Consider the following 25,366-nt stretch of genomic DNA (forward strand, 5'->3'; position numbering starts at 1 on the left):
AATTTAAAATGTGAAAAATAATAATACTTGTCCTTCCACTGAGCTGCTGGCTTTAAGTAACTGAGCAATTTAGTTGATTAGCACAGTTTTAATGTCTCAAAATAAGCTGCTTTAAAGCCAGCATTGACCATAAACCACAACTCCCACAATGCATGTTGATTATACGTGGGGATTCCCTGTTGAAAGGTGGGAGAGTTCAGAATTCAAGATGGAAGCTACTCACTACAACTCATCAGCGAGTAAAACACTCTTACTTTTACTTTTAATAGTATTTCTGTAGTATTTATTTCACATTCAGTTGATCATACACTTAGTACTTTTCAGTCTTTATAAGAGGACGTATTAAAACGCTGTTTCTATGCAGGAAATACCAGGTAGAGCTCAGTTCTTTTTTGTTAGCAGTGCTCAGCCATAGCAAAGAGATGAGGAATGTCAAAGTTAATTTCAACTGGCACTTTGATGGCCACCATAATGCTCATGTGCCCCCCTGTGAAAGAGTTTGATACCCCTGCACTACAATGTTCTATGGGGGATTAGAAAATAAATAAACTTATCGTGAAACAGCTGAAAAAGGTTCAACTTTAAATTATGTCACCATGAATAATTTCAGTTTTCCAGTTGCAATAAAAACCAGTGTTCTGAACTTAAATATGCAACTGACAAAAACCATTTCTACCGAATATGAACACCTTTGACTCATACTAATACAATTTTACTTTAAGAAAATCATTTTTTTAATTTGTAGGTCAGCACTTAAGCTGTGAAAATCGGTTTTGGTTTCATCTGTTTTTGTTTATTTCAGTGTTTTGTTTTGTTTTTTCACCCCCCCCCCTGTCTGGTAAATGATCAGACACTCGCAGCCCTCTCTCCTTCTCTATTAGCACTTCCCATCTGATCCGACGTCTCAATTCAGCTGTTCTCCCAAGGGGGAGGAACAGGATATTGTTGTTGTCATGGTAACGGGTGGCTGCATCTTCTGTGCAAAAACAACTTGTTTGGGCTCCTAAAAAGGAGCCGGGGGTGGGTGGGGGGGGTACACATCAGCAGCAGAGCGGTGAGAGAAAAACATGTCAGAGCATCAACACAGACGCACCTGGGATTGGGTTTGTTTTGTTTTAAAACTCTGTCGGGTATTAAGGCAACTGAAGGATTCCTTCTGTTTTTTAATTATTTTAAAAGCAAACATGAAGAAAAGCAACAGATTTTACCTGGATGTAGAAAGTTCGGGAGCTGGTGATGATCTCAAACAGGTTGTCTCGAAGCAGGAGGTCCCTGAAGGTGCAGAATGAATTTATTTAATTAATCTGCATGTATTTAATTTACCTAAAATATAAGAAAACATTATGTACGAACAAACAGATCCATTTAACTATATGGTTATACTGTATGGAACCAAAGCTCACTTTTCACAAAACTAATTTGGTTAAAATAAATGAATTTGGTTAAATAAAGTTTTTTTTTTTTTTACATTGTCACACTAGACAACTTATGCCAAATTATGAAACTTTTTTATTTCTAAATTGCTAATAAAAGTTATATATTTGATAAATTTGTTAGAATTACATTATGTACACGCCGGAATGAAGCTTCCTGTTGATTTTTTCAATTCCATCTTCTACGTATGTGTATTTAAAATGTTCATAAGTTGGCATAAGTTGATTAGTGTGACAGGGCCTTACCAAAGTGCAAAATGTGTACATTATGTAATATACTGTTGGTTTCAAAAAATAAAAGATGGGAATAAAAACTACTCATATTTATTCAATAATAAGAAATATACTGTTTGTTTTCGGTGCATTAAAAAAAAAACTAAAATAAATCAAGACAAAATCAATCAGAACTTATAAGGAGCACATTTAATATATCTAGAAGTGGGTTTCTGTGAAAAAGATTTGTTTGAATTATAGCAATGAATCCCAACCAGGGGTAAGTGTACCCCTTGGGRTACGCGAGCRTAATACAGGGGGTATGTGGAAAAATTTCCAAGGTATGTAAAAACATAAATAAAAACAAGACTGGGATATGTAGGGCCCTATGATTTCTGCAATGTGAAAATTGCAGCTAGAATAACAGAATTAACACAAAATTGAATCAAGTACAGGTATAAAACATAGAATCTCACAGAATTTGCTCATTTGGGGTATTTGATGTATTTAAGACAATACAATGTATTTTGGACGCTGCTGCTTCCTTCACCTGCCATTACCTGGTTTGTTTATTTAATTACTTATTCACTTTCAAGTCAACGTTTTTATATTTATGTTTGATTTGAGTTGAAAAAAATAAAATGCCTGAGAATTAAATGTTCTGGGGGTTAAATAAATAATTTTAATTTAATCAGCTGTTGTACATTATAGTTTTGGAGAATCAATATGATGTTTGACAGAGGGGGTACTAGGGGTATGACAAAATGGCTCAGAGGGTACACAAGTCTAAAAAGGTTGGGAACCACTGAATTATAGGAACAATAATATTTTATCTGTTGTAAATAGTTTTTTAAACAGCGTCATTCTGGAGAAACTGAGGATTGACAGATTGATTGATGAGCTAAAGGCTAGTCAGAGCAGGAACAAGACCAAAGTGGATTGTTGTCATTTTAAAGCAACTCCAATCTCAAAAACCTCCTACTTGTTCCAGTGAACTCTGGTCATTTTTTTAACAAAATATTATTGTATGTATTGTCTAATAATAAAAACTTACAAGAAAAAACAGGATTCGATGTAAAAACTAAAATACAGCTGTTAAGGTCTGAACACTTTTGTGTTTTCATTGATTCTCCAAACTGAGGTCGTACTCAGCGCTATCTACAAACACGTAAGATATTAACTGTTCATGACTCTTCCACAGAACCCCACCTCGAGAGATTTGAAAGTATCACTTTAATTTTCCGGGGGGGTGAAAATGCAAGCAGAGATAAGCCTCGGTGCTGCAACGTCTGTGAAACACGTGTGGAGATTCATCACTCAGCGCTGAGTAAAAGAGTTAGACATCCTGGAACGGTGCCAACACATTGTTCTGTCTGCRTGAGCGTCTTATCTAAATAACATCTTCATATTTGAACTTTCATTCATGGCGGGGGATGGAAGTCAACCTGGGGGCAGAATCTGACTCACCCCGACTTGACGAGACATTCGTGGACTTTCTGAATGTCTCTCAGTGAAACAGCTCGGAGAGGCTCCTTGTCCTGAGACATAAGCAGACAAAGACCATAGTTACTCACCAGCGCCAGCTAGAAATAAATAAATATAAATAAATAAATAAATAAATAAATAAATAAATAAATAAATAAATAAATAAAAGAAAGAAAGAAAGAAAAACTTCTCCTCACCGCCTCAGACTTGTAGTAACTGACTGCTTTGTCATCCAGGGTGAAAAACCTCCTCTTCCAGCTCTTCCTCTACAAACACACGCTGTATTTAAACTTTCCGCTCACCCAGTGCTTTGTGTTTTTTTATTTTTATTTTTTGTAATTCAGGCAGATTTATTCTGCACGAGGCCAAGCACTCACCACATTTCCTTGTTTAACACAGTAACCACATCGCAGCACACCGGGTCTGTTTCCCTTCTTCTCCTTTCCGTTCGTCTCTTCACTTTCATTCTGAAACGGTTCGCAGCAGAAACACCTCAGCAGCTGCAGCCGCCATCTTCACATAATCGTTCAATACACGGCTCCTGCTCTTACAACATTTTTCTCTGCTGGCCATAAACTGATCCCCCCCACCCCCACCCCTGTTTTAAGCTCTTGTGACTGAAGGTCATTGATTTCATTGTTGTTAATGATGAAATAAAACATGCAAAAACAACCAAATCATGCACAACCCCGTAATAGAACTTTATAAAAACATTTTTAAAAAATCAGCATTTTTCTGCTGCTTCTGYTGTTTTCTCACAGTGACTGCTGGTCTGAGGCCTACTTTGAGACTGTTTCTGTCTACCTTACCATGGTGACCATAATGAGYCACTGGGAGCAGCTTTAACATTACTTTTGATCTTGGTTCTCTTTACACAGTTCATACATCTAAACATAGAAATGTTTCTTATAGATTGTTACAAAGATGATGTTGTAATTCTTCTGTTTTAMTTGATGTTGAGCTTCTTCTTCTTTACCTGTATTGGCGTGTGCACCACCACTCCACCAATGACCTCCGTCTTGTAGGCGTGCTGCCTCTTCCCTCCCTGGGAGTCGCTGATCTCGGCGGTCACGTCTGGTCTGGGAGGTGCAGAGGTGCTGGAGGGTTTAGGAACCTGCCAACAGGTGGGACAGTGTTACTCAGGCAGTCAGCATTAACGTGGCGATAGTTTTATTTCCACCAGAGAACCAAACTATTCTATATCCAAACAGCTTACTGACGCAGCAAATATTTCGATTCGCAAACAGAAATAAAGTTAAAATCTGTTTGTGTAGGTTTGCAATATCTCATATATAACATTCATCTGCTTTATTTGGATAAGCAAACAGAGAGTACTTAAATATTTAATATGTAGAAGCTTTGTTTGTCATTTTTAAACATACTTGAAATTGATGCTGGCAAAAAAAGTAATTATTTCTGTAACTAAACATTTAAATGCCCAGTTTAAATAAAAGTTACTATGACAAAATACAAACATTATTTTAAATGACAAAACAACAATGTTAAAAAATTAACCAAGTACTGCAACACAGTTGAGAGGAAATCGAATTTTCACAAATGTTTTTACTTAATGCAATGTCAGGTTTTGAAAAATTGTGGTTTCTGTGACAARGCTCTTTATTTAACAGCAAAGGTCAGTGCCTTTGAAAAATGAAGGTCTTACATGTGACCCATCACATCAAACCGAGGACTAGTCACAAGGTGGAATGTGAGGAAATACACAGAATTGATTAAAACTTTTGCAACAACTACATTATGTAAAAATATAAAGAATGACTAACCTACCTAAAGGTCGTCAAATGAAACATAAATATCAATGTGTTATCCTGATTAGGAAGACAAATCTGGAACCTCGAATAATGTCAGGATGATCAAAAGTATCTTAAAATGTAGGAATATGAAAATGTGCTGAGGTCATTTTAGCACAATTAAATTTGACTCAATTCTCAGTTTAATGAATCATTTTAACAAGTTTTAAAAATATGTGGCTGCATGATTTCAAGAAAACCTGTGATTGTAATTTTATTGTTGAATACAGCGCTGCCATTGGCAGTATCACTCCACCCCCTGTTAACAATAGGTGTTAATTAGGTGTGAACGATAGCCATGTGATGTGAGTATCAGTCACATGGAGGCAGGACTCAAAAGCCTGAATTTTGCCTGAAACTCTCAGACTGAAGAAGTCTYTTGGARRAGAGACGAAACGTTTCATTAAAGAAGAACCCGTTCAGAAGACCTATACAATTTTTTTCCTTTTGATTGTTGAATGTTGTGACRCTATTATCCACTATAATAAACCCACATATCCCGTCATTACTATGATCACTCTTCATGTGTCGGCTCCGTTTGGAGGAGAGGTGCTCAACCTGAGTGTTAAATTAATATGTCTTTGTTTGCAGTTTGGGTCTACAGTTATTTTGAATCCTTTACATGATATTGTGCACATCAATATTACAAGATGGATCATTTTTCTATATCCCACGGCTCTAGCCCACAGTRAAATACGACTGAACTGAATTGAAGTCTTCAGCAAACAGAAGTTACAGCTCAGATGTCTGTGAGCTGTTAGCAGCCACAGATAGTTACGTCCCTGAAAATATCTTATTAGAAACAAATGTTCAAACGAACCCATTGAAGGTTAGAAAGTTCAAAACTTTAAACATGATTTATCGTCTTTCTTTTTTTCTCCCTCTCCTATAAAGTATCTCATGACCTCTCACCCATATATATTTTTTGCATATATGTCAACCTCTCCCCGTAAAGAAGGCTAAAATAAMTGTTGTTTCAACCGCTAAGTTCACATCCTGTCCACCACGCTTCGCACCTTTTCATTGAAGCTCAGAAAAAAAAAAGAAAAAAAAGTTGCAAAGCCACCAGTTTGGCCCCCCGCCACAACCTGACTTTCTCTGACGGGGAAGCGAAAGAGAGAGCGAGCTGCAGCGCTGCTTCCTGTGCGTGTGAGCAGGTGAACGGCGAGGACAGAGGCGCTCCTCTGCTCGACATCTGCTCGCGCCGCGGGACATCGGGACGTCGGCGGTCAACAAAGGGCCCCCAGATGAATACTCAAATCGTATGCAAAACGCGCCCAAACTAAACGTTGTCACCTTCACTGCAGTGACGTCTACGTCTCGCTGTTATCTCTCGATTTCTTGCACATTCACAATTTCCCCATTCACACAGCGCGACAGCGTGTTGGCCACAAAGCTTGGCTTCCGCATGCTCTGAAATGGACTGCCTTTGTCTCGCCAAAAACTTTGTGTGTGTGTGTGTGTGTGTATGTGTGTGTGTGGAGGGGGCATTCTGTTATCCCGGCGTGGACAGGAGGCAGGACAGCGGCCCCTTACTGTGATCTTGCTGGCCTTGTTGAGCGCAGATATCCAGTCCTTCATGTCGTTCGCATCGTCGGCCTGGAGGAAGTACCGTCGTGAAACTGCATTGATGACTGCCGACACAGAGAGATCCACAACGACCACATGAGATCATTTCAGCACGTGTGCAACAACAACACACACACACACAAAAAATGTGGTTGTGTAATACCACAAAAGGAGAGCGTCAGTGTTGAAACTCACCGAAGCAGAACTCCGTCTTGGGCTTCTGCTTGGCTGTAGCTTCATTCACCTGACGATTAAAAAAAGAAAACAAAAAGGAGGTGAATACTTGACGCCAGCACAGCCCAGATGTTATTATCTTTGTGAACAAGCTGACATCTGGTAAGCGTCGCCAACTCTGCCTCAGCTGCATGTGATTTTAAGCTGCAGATAAGTCTGAGGTCCACACAGAGCAAACCTCTAGATCTGTGCAGCCACACATCACACGTGGTGGGAAACAAAAAGAACCAGCTGAGGTATACCTTAGAGATGTAGGTTAGTTTGAGGCTGCCGACAGAACTGGCTCCACTGGGCAGGTTCTGCACACAAACACAAACACAAAACACACACAGTCGTCATCGGGCTCAGAGTCCAAGGTTCCCCTCGGCTCCTATTGATCGTTTGAGCCGCTCTCGCCRTTTGAGCCGACGGGTGTTAAATGTTAGGGTTCAGGGGAGGAGCACCTGAGGATTGTCCATGTACCACAGCAGGACATTCCCCAGCGTGTCCAGGATGAAGTATCGCCTCAGGAATCGGCAGCTGTTCTCCTTCTCCTCGAGGTCCAGGAAGCCGCACACACGGTTCAGCCGGTCCAAGTACGGCATGCTGCCGCTATCACATATCACTGGAAAACACACAAGACGAGACGAGTTGATGYGGCTAAAAGTTTTAGGACTCGACGAAAAGGAACCGATTCTTTGGATGAGGGCGAAGCAGATTTGTGCAGATTTGGAGGGTAACTCATCCCTCGTTTGCTGTTCACACACACACACACACACACACACACACACACACACACACACACACGCACACACAGAGAGACACACAGGAAGACAGACCCACTCAGCAGTTTTTCATGTGACGTGATTGAGGCTGAGCTGCAAACCCTGAGAGCCCGAGGCTGAGCTGAGGCCCTCCACCACAGCCGAAAATTACACGCTGCGCTCCACATCTGCACACAGGCACATTTCCACTGGACAGAGGGGAGGAAAGAGGAGGWTGGAAGGAGGAGAAGAGGGGGAGCTGGAGACAAGGATTTATTAAAAATATGTCGTCTGTGTGTGTGAGAGTGTGTGTGTGTGATGTGCTGAACTGCAGGCTGAACTCTCAACACAACTGAAACTTGCTCAGACTCTCACGATATCTTGATCAGATTTGCTGTGTTGTGGTCTCATTTGTGGCTTAAGTTTCACAGTAAGTTATTGTTTTATCAGTCCATCGTGAAGCTGGACTGTTTTTCTTTCTTTAGCTTTTCTGCAGACTAAATATAGAGGAATCTAATGCTTTTGGATGCATCAAATTTAAAAAAATCTAAATAGGATTTCCCCACATTTCCCAATATTGAAGCTCTTTAAAAAAWTTTTTAAAAAGTCATAATACTAACTAGGTCACATCCGAGACAGTTTTTTTAAACAAGTTATAAAGTAGTGCCATTTTTACCAATTATTGCTACCCATTTAGTGATTTTTTAAGTAAACATTCACACATGTGACCCAGCAGAGCAGGAGAAATATGAGAAAAATAAAAAATAAAAAACACCCCACAGGAGTGCAGGTTGCCTCCTCACCATTCCAGAGGAAGTCCTGTTGAGTTATTTTTAAACTGATGATGGGTTGAGAAAAAAACGCCTCATTTTGAAACCCAGGCTCAGCTTCAGATGCGTCAGCCGAGCAGGTTTGCCTTTAAAAATAGGTCAAACCTACAGAAAACTTTAAAAGGGGAGGGTGGAAAAATGAAGATGGAACTGCACAGGTCACACAGATAGAAACAAAACACACACACACACACACACATCCTGCACACCAACTATTTTGGGCAACTGAAAACATCTGGTTTAATCACAGCAGAGAGAAGCGGCGGTCAGGTTTAACCAGCTTTGGGTAAACTTAACCATTAAATGTTATGTAGAGGGTGGGCGATATTAAGAAAGGCCCGGCTTGAGAAATGTAGGAGGTGCAGGCGCCGAACGTCAACAGAGTCTGAGAGCTGAACAAAGATCACAGCAGAGTTATCACACATCCACACGTCTCCAACCTGTCAGACAGACAGACAGGCTCAGCTGGGATGGATGGAGAGCACACCCACCAACCAACAGGCCTCAGCAGACAAAAATCATCTTATGTGGAGAAGTGAAAGAGTTTTAACTGTTTTAGTCAAACACTGAAAATAATGTTCAAAAATTATAGCTCAGTATCTGCTACAGTTTGTGTTGGCTAATGTCAGTTAGCTTTTGACTCCAAACTCCAGACTAACTTTATGAAAGTTTCATTTAGATCCATCCTGGAGGGAATTTGCTAACAAATATTATAAGTTGGAGTCTAAAGTTTTAAACAAAGATCCAATACAACGATTAGCACTTTAAGGATGTATCAATATTTGTAAAGCTGTCTGAACTACAACCAGCTTTGTCAGTTCTATTTTAAATTTGATTGAATCCAACATTTTAATCACTAGATCAGGGCTAATCAACCGGTGGCCCTCAGGCCACATCCAGCCCAGGAGTGACCAAAATGCGGCCCGCCAATTGGTTCATTTATCCCTTAAGTCCAAACCCCGKGTTTTCTACTTTAATTCCTATAAGTTCTTTTAGCTAGACATGGACATGTTTGGTATCTAAAAAAATGTCAGTATCTTGCTAGAAGCTGGTAAAAATCATTTCTATGAACATCTAAGACATTTAAAACTACAAGCAGTTGAAGACAAAACTATGAAAGTGAAAATAAAATTGGTTTAAAAATTTGGCGAGTCAGAAATGTCAAAGCCTTGTGTTAAATATAAGGTTATTTTTGTTTTTTATATTGTTTTACTCTCACTACATTTATTGGTTCTGTATGTTGTATTCATGATTAAATGCAGCAAAATAAACTGTTTCAAAGGTAACAGATCTTTGTAATACTTGGTTTATTTACATAATGACTTTTATTGCTGGATGTTCGGCCCCTGTGCTGTTGTCCTGCAGTAATAGCCCTGCACTAGATGATCATCGAATGATGCTTTCCTGAAAGTTTCATCAAAGTTAGTCCAGTTCATGAGATATTTTGCTAACAGACACACATGAACACACAAATACTATTTTATAACTCTTGACATGATATGACAACCCCATCTAACAAAACCCACATGTAATTATCACCTTTAGGTGGAAAAAAAAAGTAAATGTTGCATAAAAGTGATACTTTTCTTGTATTTAAAGCTGGACTGGTTTACTGATTAGTGAAGTTAATTAAACGAGTTGTCACTGAAGGTTTATTTGGTGGTCATGGGATGCCTGAATAATGTGAGCAGGAAATAAGATGTGATCAGATGGGATCACTCAGCAACACCTGACTGACACATCAGATGAGCTGCTGTGACTAACAGCCACACCTACCACACACACACACACACACACACACACACACACACACACACACACACACACACAATGGTAAAGTGGCCCTATGTGTGTGTGGACAGACACTTACCCTCTGTGGAGAGTCAGTGTGCGCCACAGGCAGCGCCCCAATCCGCAGCAGCAGCAGCGCGCAGGAGGACAGAACCGAGTCCGGTTCCGACGATCATAGCAGGAAATTAAAGAGACCAACTTTCGGAGAACTTTGACAACATTCAGAGGACCGGCTCGCGCCACACTCTCACACCGTCCTTCAGTTTGTTTGTGTGATCGGATTACAGAAGACTGGACTTTTTTTTTTTTCCGGGTTTCTGTATTAGAATAAACCAACCCCCGGATGTGATCTATGCGTCCCCTGAGCTGTACCCTCCTCCTCCTCCTCCTCCTCCTCCTCCTCTCCTCTGCTGCAGCTGCTCATGACCTTATTGAGGAACAGAAAGCTGAGCTCAACTGACTTTTTTTTGCCCATTTTAACCTCTTTTTTTTTTCGTGTTTGTTTGTTTTTCCTCCAGCACCATAGACACCCATCTCTGCAACCAGCTTTCATCAGGAAGAAGAAAATGTTTGTGTGATGTCACCTGTTTGTTCCTCAGGTGACAACCTGAGAACTGGGTCAGATTCTTTGCTGAACCAGGTGTTTTAGTTTTTTAAAGAGCTGTAACAAGAAGGGAGTGCTCACGTGGACAAACAGGAATGTCACTTGCAGAAATAAGACAGAAATGATCTGTACCAGAATAAAAAAAAAGACAGAATTTAAAGTTTGTCACAAGTAAAGAACAAAACTGAAACGTTTTATGAGCTCATCATATGTTAGCCACAGCTCTGATGAAATGTCCCCAAAGAGGAGAAGTAATATTTTTGGTTTATGATGTTCTATCTGTTGGGGGAGAAAAATAGCACAGTTTTTTTCTTTGTGCAAATGTTTTGACATAAAACCTGTAACTAAAGGTCGTGGCACAGCAACTTTGAACATTTCTTTTACTTGTTGCAGGTTTTATTCCAAACAGATAAGAATCAGACACCCTGAACTACTAAAAATATGACAATTATTAATTTTTTTATGATCGTTGTATGTGAGCTCCTTTCAGAACCCTGTCTTTCACTCAGCTTCTTTTTTTTAATCTGAACACTTTAGTTATCTTCACCTCCTTGTAAGTTTATAATCTTTAAAGTTCTGTGCATGTCCAACATTGTTTTTGTGTTCATTTTATTTGTTTTATTCTGTTGGGTATAATGCATTTCTGGTCATTCTGTTTTTCTGGTTGTTTTGCAATCATTGAACAAATTATATTTTTACATTAGGGTTATTTCAAGCACTTATTGGTTCTTTATTTGATTTCTGTTTGGATCTAAATCAGCCAGCCTTTATTCCCACCACAGCACTTTTTACACAATCCAACAAAACACTTAAAAAATGAATTGGACTGTAAAAACCATCAAGCAAATACTAAAATAAAGATATGTTTTCACCTTACTCATACATTCTGCCATCCTGGGATCTTCCAGGAGTTCATTTCAGAGGCGTGGACCACGAAGAGAAATCAAGGCCTCGACATACGTTTGAATTAAAGACCTGAAGGTTTATAAAGTTAGAACAATAAGTATATTTAAGAAAATAACTGTGAAAGACAAGATCACCTCCTATCAGTGGTTTTAAAACTTTTCAGCTTTCGACCTGCAAAATAACAATTGCTGAAACTTGTGACAGAAATGACTGGTTTACATATGAAAACTTTGCTAATTGTGGGCATCATTTATTTTATTCTATTTAAAAATTTCAATTCTATTATTATTGCTACTGTTGATAATGTCACATAGCAATATATTGTTTTGTGAATTGATGTATCTGCTGCTGCTGTTACACCTGAATTTCTCCTCTGTATTCTATTCTATTCTATTCTATTCTATTCTATTCTATTCTATTCTATTCTATTCTATTCTATTCTATTACAACACAAACCAAACAACTTTGATGCTACTAGAAATCATCTGGAGACTCTCACTTTCATTCCCACTTGGGAACCACTGATGTAAAAGGTCTTAAAATCGAACCTGAATGCAACATGTAGTCTGTGTGCAGCTGGATTTAAGAGCATTTGTAACTTTGTGACTGCTTTCTTAGGAACAACTTAAAGAGGAAACAGGACACAGTTCAACCTTGAGGTAATAAAAGCACAGGGTAGCATCTCTGTTGGCTTAAGAGATAAATGGAAATGATTGTATCCAGAAWTTTTTTTAAAAGTGATCAAATCCAGTTTTACCAATCGGTTTGATTTGAGTTTAATAACTGATGTCAGAATCAAATACGACTCAAATCTTTAGCTTGATTCATTCCCCAAGTTCACAGATTTACCTTATATTTTTCTCTTTGAGCTTCAGGACCCATCATTATTAGAAACTTTCACTGGTTGAGTTGCAACTCATGATTTTCCATCCACAGTTTGGTCTCTAAAGTGCAAATATAAAGACAATCAACTTGTTTACTCAGGAGACATACTAATGTAAAGCTGTCACCTGATTATTAATACAGTGTCTCCCGACATTGTCTCCAACAGGAAGCAGCAAGGATAAAAGGTGTTGCACCACAATTAAAACATTTTTAATCTTCTTGCTTTGCTCAATAACCTTTGCAAGGTTTAACATCCTGCTAAGTTCTGTTCTTGTCTTTGCTTCTTTTTTTTATTGCGAAATCTTTTTTTCTGCAAAGCTGAAATGTRTTTGATGCATGTTTGCTCCTTAAATGTAAAGAACCACAGATCTTCTGCTGCCAATACTAAAAGATTGCTTCACATATTTTGTTACATTCAAACAAAGGTAACTGCATGATGCAACTCCTGAAAGGGAGGGAAATAAAAGAGGTCTCAGAGGACAAATTGGCCAAAACCGCCTTTATTTCAACACTCCACTCTTTGACTAATCCAATTTTTTTGGTGGAGAGTTTTCACACGTGTGCAGCATTGATTAATTCTGAGTTTCTAACAGTGTATTTACAGGAAACGGTTTTCTTTTCTTTTATTTATTTATTTATTTATTTATTTATTTATTGCATTTCTTGTCTCCTTTTGAGTGAAAAATTACAACCTCCCGTTTAGAGGAAGTGGTTGCACGTCATATGACCTTCATGAGGCCCGAGACCTACCTTTCTGATTTCATATCCTGCAGTGACTGCACAGAATTCAAGTCTTGTTGCTGCAAGAGGAAGTCTTAAAGTTTCCCCAGACTTTCACGATCCTGCTGAAAATCATAAAGTTGAGCAGCTTGTGTGACAATCTTGCAGACGGACTTAAATGCACACGGAAATATAAAAAAGGGTGTGAACGATTTATTCAGAGTAGCATGCAAGCACCAAAACGGTTATACCACCACCACGGTGATGACACAGAGGAGTAATGTGGTTGTACAGTGTGTGAAGCAAGCCGCGCTCTGCAGCGCCTACTAAAACCCACACCCAGTCCTCCTGGCTACGCCGGAGCTGCGAATGAGGAGGCCTTCACTTTTCACACATTTACTCACCACGGAGTTCTCGTCTTGCATCATCTCGTCTTGCCTCTATTAAAAGACTACTATTCACATCTTCAGGGATAATAAAAGAAAAGCTGCTGAAATGCAGCCTGCATCTGTGGGTCAGACCACCACCACAGACATCAGCCTGTTCTCAAACCACCAGGAACTCCCTGCAGCTAAAACACTTTTCTTTTTTAAAGTTTGGATGGAGAACATGGAGTGATCAGGAGGAGGTGGTGAATCACGAGGGAAAGAAGAGGCGGGTGGATGGGGTCGGGGGTGGTGGGGTTCAGAGCTGACTGCAGGCCACCCTCAGCAGCAGGGCTGAGATCAGCACAACCGGGCTGGAGGCCAAGGCCCCTGCGCCGTTGCGGTGGCCCCCGTGGCTGTGGCTCCGGTGGGGCCCGTTGCAGTCGTCCCCGAAGCAGCACTCCATCTTGGCTCCAGAGCTGCCGCTGCGAGCCTTGTCACAGAAGGACTTGTATGTGCATGACTTCATCACGGTGTCTGAAAGATATTAAGACGCTGACTCTGTAAATCACATTAACAGCTTTTTTTCTCTAACACATGCACAAGTCTGTGATTCCCATAAATAGTCGGGCCAACCTCCAGCAAACAGACACAGAGGCTAGTTTTTATTATCACTCATATACAGTATATTCTGACACAAATACTCAAACGTTTTACACCTTTTGTGCTCTCTCATAACTATATGTACAGTATATATGTGTACTGTTTAATTTTAAGACAAACACTTTGCTCTTTGCATTATAGCTTTAAAAAGCTCCTGCTGTCACTGCAAACAGACCGAGATCTATTTAAACCACTAACTTCCCTAAACTGTGACCTGAGTTAGTTGTCAGTGTTGTGCTGACCTCTAGTGAGAACACCTGTGCTGCATGTCCTCATGTAAATGTGTGTTTGTGTGCGAGATGACTCACTCGGGCCTGTGATGGTGGAGCARGCGTCAGCGTACTGAGGACAGGAAGTGGAGCCCTGTCTGTTACAGTCATCCTCACTGGACGCCACGCAGGTGTGACATTTGAGAGCACGGCCTTCGCAGACAGAACAGGAGAGAGCATCTGGCTTGAAACTAAGCATGAATGTTCCAACAGGTGAGTGCACACACACACACACACACACATATTCATGCTGCCATCAGCACACATTCCTCCATTCAGCTCAATATGTGAACACACACACAGAGCCGGACTCAGGCACCAAGGCACAGCCAGCAGTTCCCTCCACAAACGCATGATTATATACAGTTAAAGTCGTTACACTGACTGAAAATATAGTTCTATGCAAAAATTTTAAACCACCACAAATGTCTTTATATTTTAGAAAATCAGCAGCCAGACTCTCCTAACCTTTTAGTTGTTTATCAATGATTTGTTAGACATTCTATATATATAATTAGATTTTTTTTCCTTTTTTCTGTATCTGTTCAGATGTTGTTCAAAGAGTCTTATCAGGGATAAAAACTTATACAAAGTTGAACAATATATGAAAGTCATGTTTTAGAACAGGGGTCTGCAACCTGCAGCTTTAGGGCCACATGTGGCTCTTTGAAAATGTGACCAAACATGATAGAATAGTTTTGAGTTTTATACCCGAAACAGAAATCTATTTGTATGCAAATATGTGATCAATACTACTAATACAAAAAGTAAAACATGTTAGCCTGTTGTTTACTTAAATACAACTTATTTTTCTCAAATCCATCACCGTCATTACCTTCAAATCATTTGAAGACTACATAAGACGAATTAGTAAAAAATGCCTGAATAACTACTTTTTGTGAAGTTTGGTATAAACTATATACGGTATTTTTCTTGTTTACATGAATACAGTCTTTTTATTTGTACTGATGTGTATAGTAATAACATAGTTTTTTGTTTTGTTATGTCACCTCCACTGACTGTAAAGGTTCCCAAAAAGGCTTGAAAAGGCCCGCAGACCACCTGTTGATAATCACAGTTGTAGCTTGTTTTATGGCTCCGAACACATTTTATTAGTGAGACAAGGAGCAGAAATGGTTCTTTTGATTGTAAAGGTTGCAGACCCGTTTTAAAGGAACAGGAAACCATCCGGTCTTTGAGAATTAACTTTTTGGTGGTAAAATATTACAATGATCCAATTTGAAATTAGTTTCTGATTGAGTGTGTTTTGTGTTTGTTCATCCTTTTAGTTCAGGAGCCGTTTAATTCCTGGATGATTTAAAGGTTAGTTAAGTGACTTAAAAAAACTCTGAAAGAATTTATGGAAAAAGCAGCAAAACACAAAAACAAATAAAACTGTATAACCACCAGAAATCCAGAGAATCTTAAATATTTGCATTCAAGATAAAAAAAAAACATGAATTTCTCTGTACCGAGGTACATTTTCCCTCAGAAATGTCTCAGAAACTTACTGTGGAAGGCCAAAGAGAGGAACATAAGCAGAGCCAAAGCAGTCTTCATGGCTGATGGGTCAATGTCTTCAAGAGTCCAGAGAGAAACTGGATGAGAGCGTGATGGATGGGACGAGGGGGGGTCGGGCTGGAAGAGGAGGTGGTTTAATGAGGAGGTGTCTGAGGGCATTAAAGTCTTATCCCTGTAATCTCCATCTATGCTGCACAGCCAGCAGCACACAGTAATAGACTTAACTGGGTCTGTTTTAACAGGGCGACACAGTTATGGTTCAGTTTTACACAGCAGTCAGTTTAGACGGCGCAGGAAGTTTGAAAATGATCCTGTTGGTTCTGAGCTAACGCACAAACACACAAAAAAATAAATAAATAAAAGTGTATCAGAGCAAACTGGATTTATTCAGGGAATTGTACACTTATTCATCCTGCTTTCACACGAGTGTGAGATTGTCAAAGAAAACAACTAATGATACAAAACAATGAAGTATGTACAGTAACAGGAGATAACATGACTGGCACAAATATACTCTGTGGCACATGAGTGAAGTTAATGCACCAAAAACAAAGCTAAGTGACTCAAGCAGGGATCTCCATTAACTTTTCCTTTTTCTCTTAGATGAAAAGAAACTTCCTCCAGTAGAAAACGCAAAGAGCAAAACCTAATATCTTGTTAGAGGCTATGATAATCAGTCAACTTAACCATTAGAATAAACAGCCACCCTGGGAAAACATTGTGTTTAGTAAAGTTGAGGAAAAAYTATATAAAAGAAATCAATTTTAATGTGCAAAAACCTATTTACTTCCTGTGAATACGTGCATCACGTGAGCAGCAGCAGATAAATGCTGTTATGCTTTAACCTCCTGAAGTTAGAAGTAATTTGTGGTCAAATCGCGACAGGATGAAGGATTAAAAATAACTTGTTGCACACAGCAGCTCCAGTAAGTTGTATAACGATCAACATCTTCAGTCAACATATAAAGTCAGTCTGATTTGATTTATTCAGTTAGCTTTTATTTCCAGTTTTTTTTTTTTTACCATGGTTTAGTTAAGACTGGGGAACTTATTTTGTCAAAACAAAGTGACAAAACTCTGATTGTCAGATTTATCTCGGAGTTATTTCAATGTGTTCAGCTTCTTCAACTCTCCACAATCCCTAAAGTGTTGTAGTGCCAACCAGCAGAGGCAAACGCTGGAAACTATTTTGCAGCAGACTTCAGTATCAGTGCCAAACAAAACGAGGCCTCCGAGGGCCACTGTGCAATCCTCGTCCCCCCACTTTTCTTGTGCAGTTTTTATCTCCACACCTTGACCTCCTTCAGGTCCAAACTGTTTCCTTAAGCTTGGTTCTTTGGGGATAAAATCTATGTCAAGTTTTTACAAAAATACATTTTACTGATTGTAAATTGGGATAAAATAATTTTCCTTCGAATCCCTTCAAATCATAAATGTACGTTCAAAACAAACCCTGAACTATTCTGTTCACCGACACGATGAGCAAAACCTCCAACAACCTCAGAAGACCTCATAAGGAGATCAAAACACAAACAAAACACAGTCATCACATGTAATTACCATGTAAGGTTCTGGTCACACATAGTGCAATTGTAGGATACAGAAGTTACAGCAACATCTGGACATAAGCATAGATTTATGGTGTGCACGGGGTACAGTGCGAGAGCYGTTTCTGTCTGGAGGCATGCGCTGCAGAGCTGAAGGGACGAAACAACTCAGTCTATTTTCCCCATTTTGGCAATCAGCTCATCACAGATCTTCGTGAGCTCCTCGATCTCTTGATTCTGCAGGAACAGCACAAAATATGGATTTATTTTATGCATAAACAATGTTTATTAATGGGTTTATTATGGTTCTAAAAGTTTCATGTAGAACAAAGAGGAGCGTTACCTTCTGCTGCAGAGCTTGTTCCAGAGACTCGTTCTTCATCTGCTCCTTCCTCAGACTGGCGGTCAGCGCCGTGCTCTCAGAGCTCGCCTTGGCACGCACCTGAGCGATCTCCTCATTGGCCCTGATACACACAGTCAGATACACAAACACACAGTCAGATACAAACACAGTCAGATGAAATTAATAATTACCTTGTTTTTAAACAACAAATACAAGATTTCAGTCTTTTCTGATTAGTCCAGGCTTACTTGTCTAGTTTCTCCTCTGCATGCAGCTTTAATGTCTGATATCTTTGCTCCTCCTGCTTGACTCTGGCCAGATAGTCCTGAGCACATTTCTTCAGCACCTCCTCATTCTGTGTGAAGAACAAACAGTGTTTATTTAACACATTTTTACTGCCTCTGTTTGACTTAAAGACATATCWTGCTTTTGAATCCAACTTTTTCACATTTAAATCTTTCAGTTGGGGTCTATATAAAGTGGAACTGCAATACTTTGGTCTGAATCCCTCCTTATTGCAACTCCACAAGCCCCTCTTTTTGAGGTGTATTTGGTCAACTCGTTTTGAAGCTGTCTCTTTAAATCCAAACAAGATGCTTCACACCATGTCCCCTACAGTTTCCAGACTGATCTATTCTAGTTTRATAGAGGGGTTTACRATTATATAAYGACAGAAATTTTCTATTTATTAATTAAAGGAGGTCAACATTGGAAGAATTGTCCATCCAGCTGTACATGTTGGAACCAGAGTCTGACCCAGAGCCACARAATACGCCAGAATGAAGACATCCAAATTCTAGTTGGTAAGAGAGTTGTAAAGTAACTATACAAATACTTAGTTACTGTACGTTAGTAGAATTTCTGGGTATCTGTACTTTACTTGAGTAATTATTTTTCAGCCTACTTTTTACTTCTACTTCTTACATTTTCACACAATTATCTGTACTTTCTACTCCTTACATTTTTTTAAAAAGTCAAGAAGTAGAAAGCCGTTACTTTTATTTAATTTTTGCTTGTTTTTATTCCAACTTGTTATTGTAAAAAAATAAACACTATCCATATAAATTGTTCCTCCTAGATAGAGTGAATTTAACTGTGGTTGAATGAGAAGTATAAATATATAAAATTCTGATACCGTATTAGTTTGTACACAAACAAATGATGTCACACTCCAGCAGGACATAATTATTAAAATAAATTTCRTTGATATGTTTTTTTTTCTTCATCTAACCTGTTTTTTTTTCTTTTTAAAAAGAGCGCAACCCCTGCTGGTTGTCACATGACCTGATCACCTGTTCGCCCATGTTTTTGTCATGTGTGTGTCGTGTCTTCTTGAATGGGTGTTCTTAAAGGTAATTTCATGGTACAATGACAATAAAGCCATCAATCAATCAATCAATCAATCAATCAAATAAAAAGGACTGTACTTAAGAAGTATTTGTATTTCATGAATTATATTATTGCATTTGGCTGCAGACCCTCAGATTTTCATTTTGGGGAAAATGTTTGGGCAGCCTTGATATATGTATATAAACTGAAACAGCTAGACTAGTGCATCCTAAATTTAACATAAATTAATTATTTTAATAAAATATAGTCATTTCTGCATTTTCTTGGGGGGGCAGGTCACCTCCTAACATTTGTCATTACAGAAAATCTAACTGCTCATTTTAAATTAATACTTTTACTTTTAATTCTTAAGTACAAAAAATACCAGATACTTTAAGACTTTTACTCAAATAATATTCCTAAAGCAGACTTAAACTTTTACCAAAGTAAATTTTTGGTAAGATACTTTTACTTTTACTCAAGTATCACTTTGTGGTACTTTATACAACACTGGTTGGTAAGTCCAAATAATTTGATGTAATAGTTCAGAAAATGTCACAGAAAATAGACAAAACTGAACAGATTGAAAAATATGACCCAAACAGAATATAAAAATATCTACGCAGCACCAGAAGAAACTAAATCCAAATTGTTTGCACTCTTAGAGGCTACAAGTACACAACAAAAATGTATTTAATGGCTAAAAAAATGGATTTTGCATTATGTCCCATTTAGGTCTCTGTGGGATTTTTTTTTTTTTTGTAATCTTTTCCTTCAAATGTTTCCGAAGTCCAGTTCTCCAGACCCACACCTGAGAGCTGTGACCTCTCAGTTACCTCTCCCCCCACCAACAGCTGCTCCCAATCAGTTCTGCCTCATGGAGGTCAAGAGTTTGCTATAAACTTCAATATCTGATGTTTTTTTTTTGTCAGATCCATCAACTTAAACCCGTTTCTGCGATCAACCACATCTTCCAGCCTCACACTGACCCTAATCCTCTTACAGCTTCCCCACCGCTTCACAATCAGATCTTTCTGCAAGTTATTACCAGGAACTTGTCCTGATTTTGCTTACTTTCTTAAAGCCTTCGAGTGTGCTCTTCATGTTCTCGTAGCGCCGAAACACATCTGAGAGCGAGCGCTCCACAGAGTTCAGGTCAGCCAGGGCGGCCTCCTTCTCCACCGTCACTGCGTGCAGCTCCTTCTGGAAGTTCAGGGTGTTGCGCTGCTCGTCCTCTGATAGAAAAAAAAAAACACATTTGTTTTTCCACTTGAAATAAGTTCTTTTTTTTTGCAGTGTAACACAGGATTAACTTAAACGGCACACTTTGCATGAAAATACAAATGTTATATACAGTAAATTTAAATATCCTGACAAATTGTTTTAGTTAACTGACAATTTACTCACCAATCATTTGAGCAATTGTTTTTTCATATTCAGCAACAATTTTTCTGTAATAAAAAAACAAAGACAGTGGTTTTTAATACTACATTCACTGAACTGCAATAATACTTCCAACACAGATTAAAAGCTAAAAAGTAAAATCTGTTTTCGATGTAAACATCTGAAGTTTCTTTACTCTGTCAAACCCTCATGGAGAAAGTTTCTCTTCCATGACGACAAACTAAAAGCTTGCAGCAGCTTGTAATCTGACCTCATCTCCTCGACTTCTTGTTTGCACTGCTCGTATTTTTTCTTCCAGTTGTTGACTTCAACCTCCTTCGTGATAATCTGGAAGGAGAAACCATCCGTGAGCAGAACTTTGGGCATGAGTCGAACTTTATCGGCGATCTCTGCAGCCTTGGGAGGCTAAAACAAACAGATGTGTACCTCCTCTCTGATAAGGCCCAGAACGGCCTGTTTTTCTGCCTCGCTGATGCAGATGGAATCCAAGACCTGACTTCCCGTTTTCTGCATTTCACTTTGCCCCGATGAGCTCTTCAGTTCGCACTGGTCTTCATACTGTTGAGACGAAGGATATCCATCATTAACCTCCATCTTTACATGTGCACCAAGCCTCGTGGGTTCAACCATTGAAACTGAACTTATGAGGAATTTGGGATAAAAAACATCTTTATTTAAACAAATGTTACAATTATTATTATTATTACCTTTTTACAAATGCAAATTATGATAAAGCAACATTTTTTGCTTCATTGTTTCCTTGTATCATTGCTGTTGTTTAATAGATGTTTTTATGAATGTCAAACTTCTTTTTGTCCTTCCTTGGATTAAGACTTAATCTTATCTCATGTGTGATAATCTAAATCCATCTGTCAGCTGAGGAGATGGTAGCAGACACAGAGTACCTCATGATGCCTTGCAGCTCAATGCCGTCATCACATCTTATAACACAGTTGGCTGTAAACCTAAACTGAGCGATGGGTTACATTTTAAATCAAACCGGGGATTTAACGGTCTTATTGTAGCTGATTTAAGGTGAACATAAAGAAACAAATGTAGGTGAAGAAAAGTGCTCGTTTAACTGTAAAGGCTGGAACATGCCTGGACTTGTCAAMGTGTTTTTGTTTTGTGCTTTTCTTTTTTAAACTTGATTCAGTTCGGACAGTGACTCACCTCCTGATCAATTGTAAAATGTTTGGCAGCCGAGTTTGTTTCTGATGTTGAAAATGTTCGCTTCTTATCCAACAGAGCACCTCGTCATATTTTAAAAGCTTTGAACTCCTCGGATGAGAAACGAAACAACTGACTACAGAACCAAAGTCCAGATGTTTTGCTTTTTTAAAAAATAAATAAATAAATTGTGAAATCATCACTGCAGATGCTTCTTTAGTGGAAGTGAAAATAAACTAAACCTTAGCTAAGTTTGAAACTTGGCTAGTAACAGGTGAAACACAGCTGTATAATTAAAGTAATTTTAATGCAGATTTACTTTAAATGCATTTAGTTTCTTTTTGCGCCAACATAAATGTCTCAACTAAAGGACAGATGTGATTGTGTCTCACCTTGAAGCAGCAGTCTGATTCTTCTGGTTTTGATGTTGATTCTTGAGCTAAAAAAACAAAACAAAAAAAAAACAATTGTGGAATACCTGTAATTTACATGTAAATTCATAGTAATGCAGTTCACCTGTATGTCCAGTGGGTGGCAGTAAATGAAATATTACCCAAAATATATTTTATGATTTAAATTCTACTGTCAAAGGAACTGAGAAAACATGATTTCTTCAGTGATGTTTTGATTAACTGTAAAATAGTAAAAATACTGCAGACAAACCTGTCTTTCATCTGAGAACAAACCTACAAGATACACATAACATTACCCATTCCCTTTATATTTCCGTGTACTCATTACAGTTCAGTGATCTGTTGGAACCCTTCTGTGTCGAACATTGTGTCTTCTATGTAACCTTGTTAAATATCAAACAGTCTTCATGAAAACACTTCCTCAGAGCAGCAGTMTCGTCTAGATAAAGCTCCAAAAATAAAAACCTGCATGTAGCAACTCAGATGTAAAATTTTCAATCAAACCTGACACCTTCTATATGTTCTTTTATCATTTCTTCATCAAGAAATCAAAAACACGAGAAGCTAAGTTTGAGYTCAGAACACTGAGTTGCAGCAACATGTTACCTGTTTATTTCTATGCAGCTTAACCTTTAAATAAATAAATCATTTAGGGCACGTGTGTCAAACACAAGGCCTGCGGGTCAAATGTGGCCCGTGGGTGACTCCTGTCTTGCCCGCCTGGGGGGGTACCCCTTCCCCCACCACCCTCAAATTTTTATTATTTTTTTACTTGGCATGAAATTTGTTTCTTTTATCAATGGTAAACTTTTAATTTATGATTAAATGCAACAAAATAAATTTAATAAAAATAAATGAAATAAAATTAATTTAATAAATTCCTGTCCCTGAGCTGTTGGCTTCAAGTAACTGAGCAATTTAGTTGGATAGCACAGTATTAATGTCTGAAAATAGGCTGCTTAAAGTCAGCATCAACCATAAACTAAATAATATTTCTGTATTTATTTCAGATTTAGGCAGTCATACACTTAGTGTTCTCATCAGTGATTTAAAGAGGACGTGTTAAAACTCTGTTTAGTCAAAGTTAAACATGAAACGTCAAAGTTTATTGGCCCTTCGAGGGCCACCATAACTCTCATGTGGCCCTCGGTGAAAATGTTGACATCCCTGATTTAGGGTATTTGCTGTAAAATTGTTTCTGAATTAATGTGAATAAAAAAATAATATAACAAAGAAATGTTGCACACAATTTGTATAAACAATATATMTGAGGGAAAAGAGCTTTCAGGTGTAAACTACAGCAGAGATCAATACAATCTATGAACATATTTTCTGTTTTAAATGTTTATAATAAAGGTATTTCTGCACAGACAGCTGACTGAACAGCGGTTTTAAAAACAGACTTGTCTTTGTGTTCCACACGTCACACACACATAATAAAAGTCCTGTGTGTGTTTGTGTGTGTGTGTGTAGCTGTGGGCAGAAAGGACCTTGCTGCTGCTGCCCAGTATTGACTGATCATTGCTTTTGTTTGCTCACAGGAAAGCCAATGCATGCTGACCAAACTAAAGGTTTTCCAACCTCTGTTCAGTACTGAGTTAACAGGATGAACTGTGACTTTATTATCATCCATTTTAAGACAACTTCATTCTTTTACTCACCGTTWTGGGATTTTTCTGACTTGACCCCAGAATTGCTCGCCAGCTTCTCCTCGTCTGTAGCATGGCCTCCGTGGTGGGTGTCCTTGAACGACAGCAGAGCTCGTCACCTCTCYGAATTGTTTGCAGTTATACAGAGCTAATTTATTTCCCATGAGTCAGATATTATGCAAACACTGAAGAGCAGAAACACTAAGCTTACCTGCTTGCTTGAGTCCTTCTGCATCGACTGGTTTTGCTTCACTTTACAGGAGTTCCTGAGGAGACAACATCAACAACTCTGTGTGCGGACATGTGAACCATTACAACAACTTAAAAGAAAAGAAAGCGTTAAAAAGCCTGCCAGCCATAAGCACAAAGCTTTGCTGMGTGTGTTGAGCTCAACAGTGCTGAGTTAAATTGTGCGGAAGAGAAAGCAGATTAACTAAAGTGTTTGTCAAATTTGCTCTGAGCTTTAAGGAGGATTACGACGTTTCCACTGACATTCTTTGTCCTTTACTTCACAAATATTTTCCTCACATTTTCTCCACCTTCACTCTCAGACTGAAACCAGGTTTCTGTGAACTGAATGTGTTTAAAAGGGAGCTGCAGTTGCAAAGCTCAGTTGCTCTGTACTTACAACAAAACACAGAGGAAATGGACCTGTTCAGCAGTCCTGATGCCACACAGAGAGAAGGGAAACAGAATGACACGATGGACAAAGGAAAGGTCAAGGAACGTGACAGGAGTTAACRTAAACTCAAGGTGAGGGCAGGACTAGCAGTGTAGGAAACAAAGACTGCAACAGGAAGACTGCGAGTGCAACTGGGAAAAAAGGGCACACAGAAAATACTGTTTGTTGTGAGAAAGATGACCGTCATACTAAACGATTAYGCCAGTCTTCCTCAGTTTTACTCAAAGACTGAAATGTTCTACCAGTCCTCTCATAGCTGCCTTGAATGTAAAATGACAAACAGCATCTGGTTAATGGTTTTTGTGTCTTGTAATAAATGGCTGTAAGCTGTATGGTTAAAAGCATCACAAATAAATGTAAAATATTGCATAAAAATTAGTATGTAGTGTGTCATGGTTTTAAACCTAAGTAATTAAAAAAACAGCCACAAGAGGGCGCTGCTTCACAACTAAATCCCCTAATGTCATCCAAGAAACGTTCTCAGACCAAAACAAACCAATACATACAGTAATGTATGATTACAGAAGTTTTACTGTAACAGATTGTTACATGAACCTATATGAATGAAATTCAACAAGCCCTTCCTAAACACAAAAGTGAACAAAAACACAGCAGCGAGTCACAGATACAACCACAGTTGGCTAAAATGAGAAAACTGAACATTTCAGGTTCTTTGTGCACCTTTAGGATTATCTACAGTGGCAGTGACAAGAACGAGTTTGTGGTTTAGTATCAACTGATGACACAGATAAGGCCTGTGTGTGTGTGTGTGTGTGTGTGTGTGTGTGTG

At 38.7% G+C, this 25,366-nt stretch overlaps 2 protein-coding genes across 3 annotated transcripts in view; both read right to left on the reverse strand.

Moving 5' to 3' along the window:
- The window catches only part of LOC106521730 (pleckstrin homology domain-containing family A member 2), a 26,297-nt gene extending 15,249 nt beyond the window's left edge, over window positions 1-11,048 (reverse strand). The window contains exons 1-10 of one of the 2 annotated variants that reach the window (XM_014014423.1): window positions 10,186-11,048; window positions 7,186-7,346; window positions 6,985-7,041; window positions 6,704-6,752; window positions 6,476-6,573; window positions 4,108-4,245; window positions 3,509-3,598; window positions 3,329-3,397; window positions 3,114-3,184; window positions 1,209-1,272 (exon numbers count right to left, since the gene is read on the reverse strand). In XM_014014423.1, the coding sequence (XP_013869877.1) occupies window positions 1,209-1,272; window positions 3,114-3,184; window positions 3,329-3,397; window positions 3,509-3,598; window positions 4,108-4,245; window positions 6,476-6,573; window positions 6,704-6,752; window positions 6,985-7,041; window positions 7,186-7,326 (777 nt within the window). In that variant the 5' untranslated portion in view covers window positions 7,327-7,346; window positions 10,186-11,048. The remainder of the gene's footprint in view (window positions 1-1,208; window positions 1,273-3,113; window positions 3,185-3,328; window positions 3,398-3,508; window positions 3,599-4,107; window positions 4,246-6,475; window positions 6,574-6,703; window positions 6,753-6,984; window positions 7,042-7,185; window positions 7,347-10,185) is intronic. The other variant, XM_014014424.1, reaches the window with a different exon arrangement.
- A 5,358-nt stretch (window positions 11,049-16,406) lies between these two features.
- The window catches only part of LOC106521731 (transforming acidic coiled-coil-containing protein 1), a gene marked incomplete in the record, with an annotated part of 14,730 nt that continues 5,770 nt past the window's right edge, over window positions 16,407-25,366 (reverse strand). Inside the window, 10 exon segments of the mRNA XM_014014425.1 lie at window positions 16,407-17,823; window positions 17,930-18,050; window positions 18,178-18,284; window positions 20,333-20,493; window positions 20,666-20,709; window positions 20,913-20,989; window positions 21,089-21,220; window positions 22,225-22,271; window positions 23,907-23,988; window positions 24,106-24,160. Of these exon segments, the coding sequence (XP_013869879.1) occupies window positions 17,755-17,823; window positions 17,930-18,050; window positions 18,178-18,284; window positions 20,333-20,493; window positions 20,666-20,709; window positions 20,913-20,989; window positions 21,089-21,220; window positions 22,225-22,271; window positions 23,907-23,988; window positions 24,106-24,160 (895 nt within the window).

This window comes from Austrofundulus limnaeus, unplaced genomic scaffold (genome assembly GCF_001266775.1).
Source record: "Austrofundulus limnaeus strain Quisiro unplaced genomic scaffold, Austrofundulus_limnaeus-1.0 Scaffold114, whole genome shotgun sequence".
Lineage (NCBI taxonomy): Eukaryota > Metazoa > Chordata > Actinopteri > Cyprinodontiformes > Rivulidae > Austrofundulus > Austrofundulus limnaeus.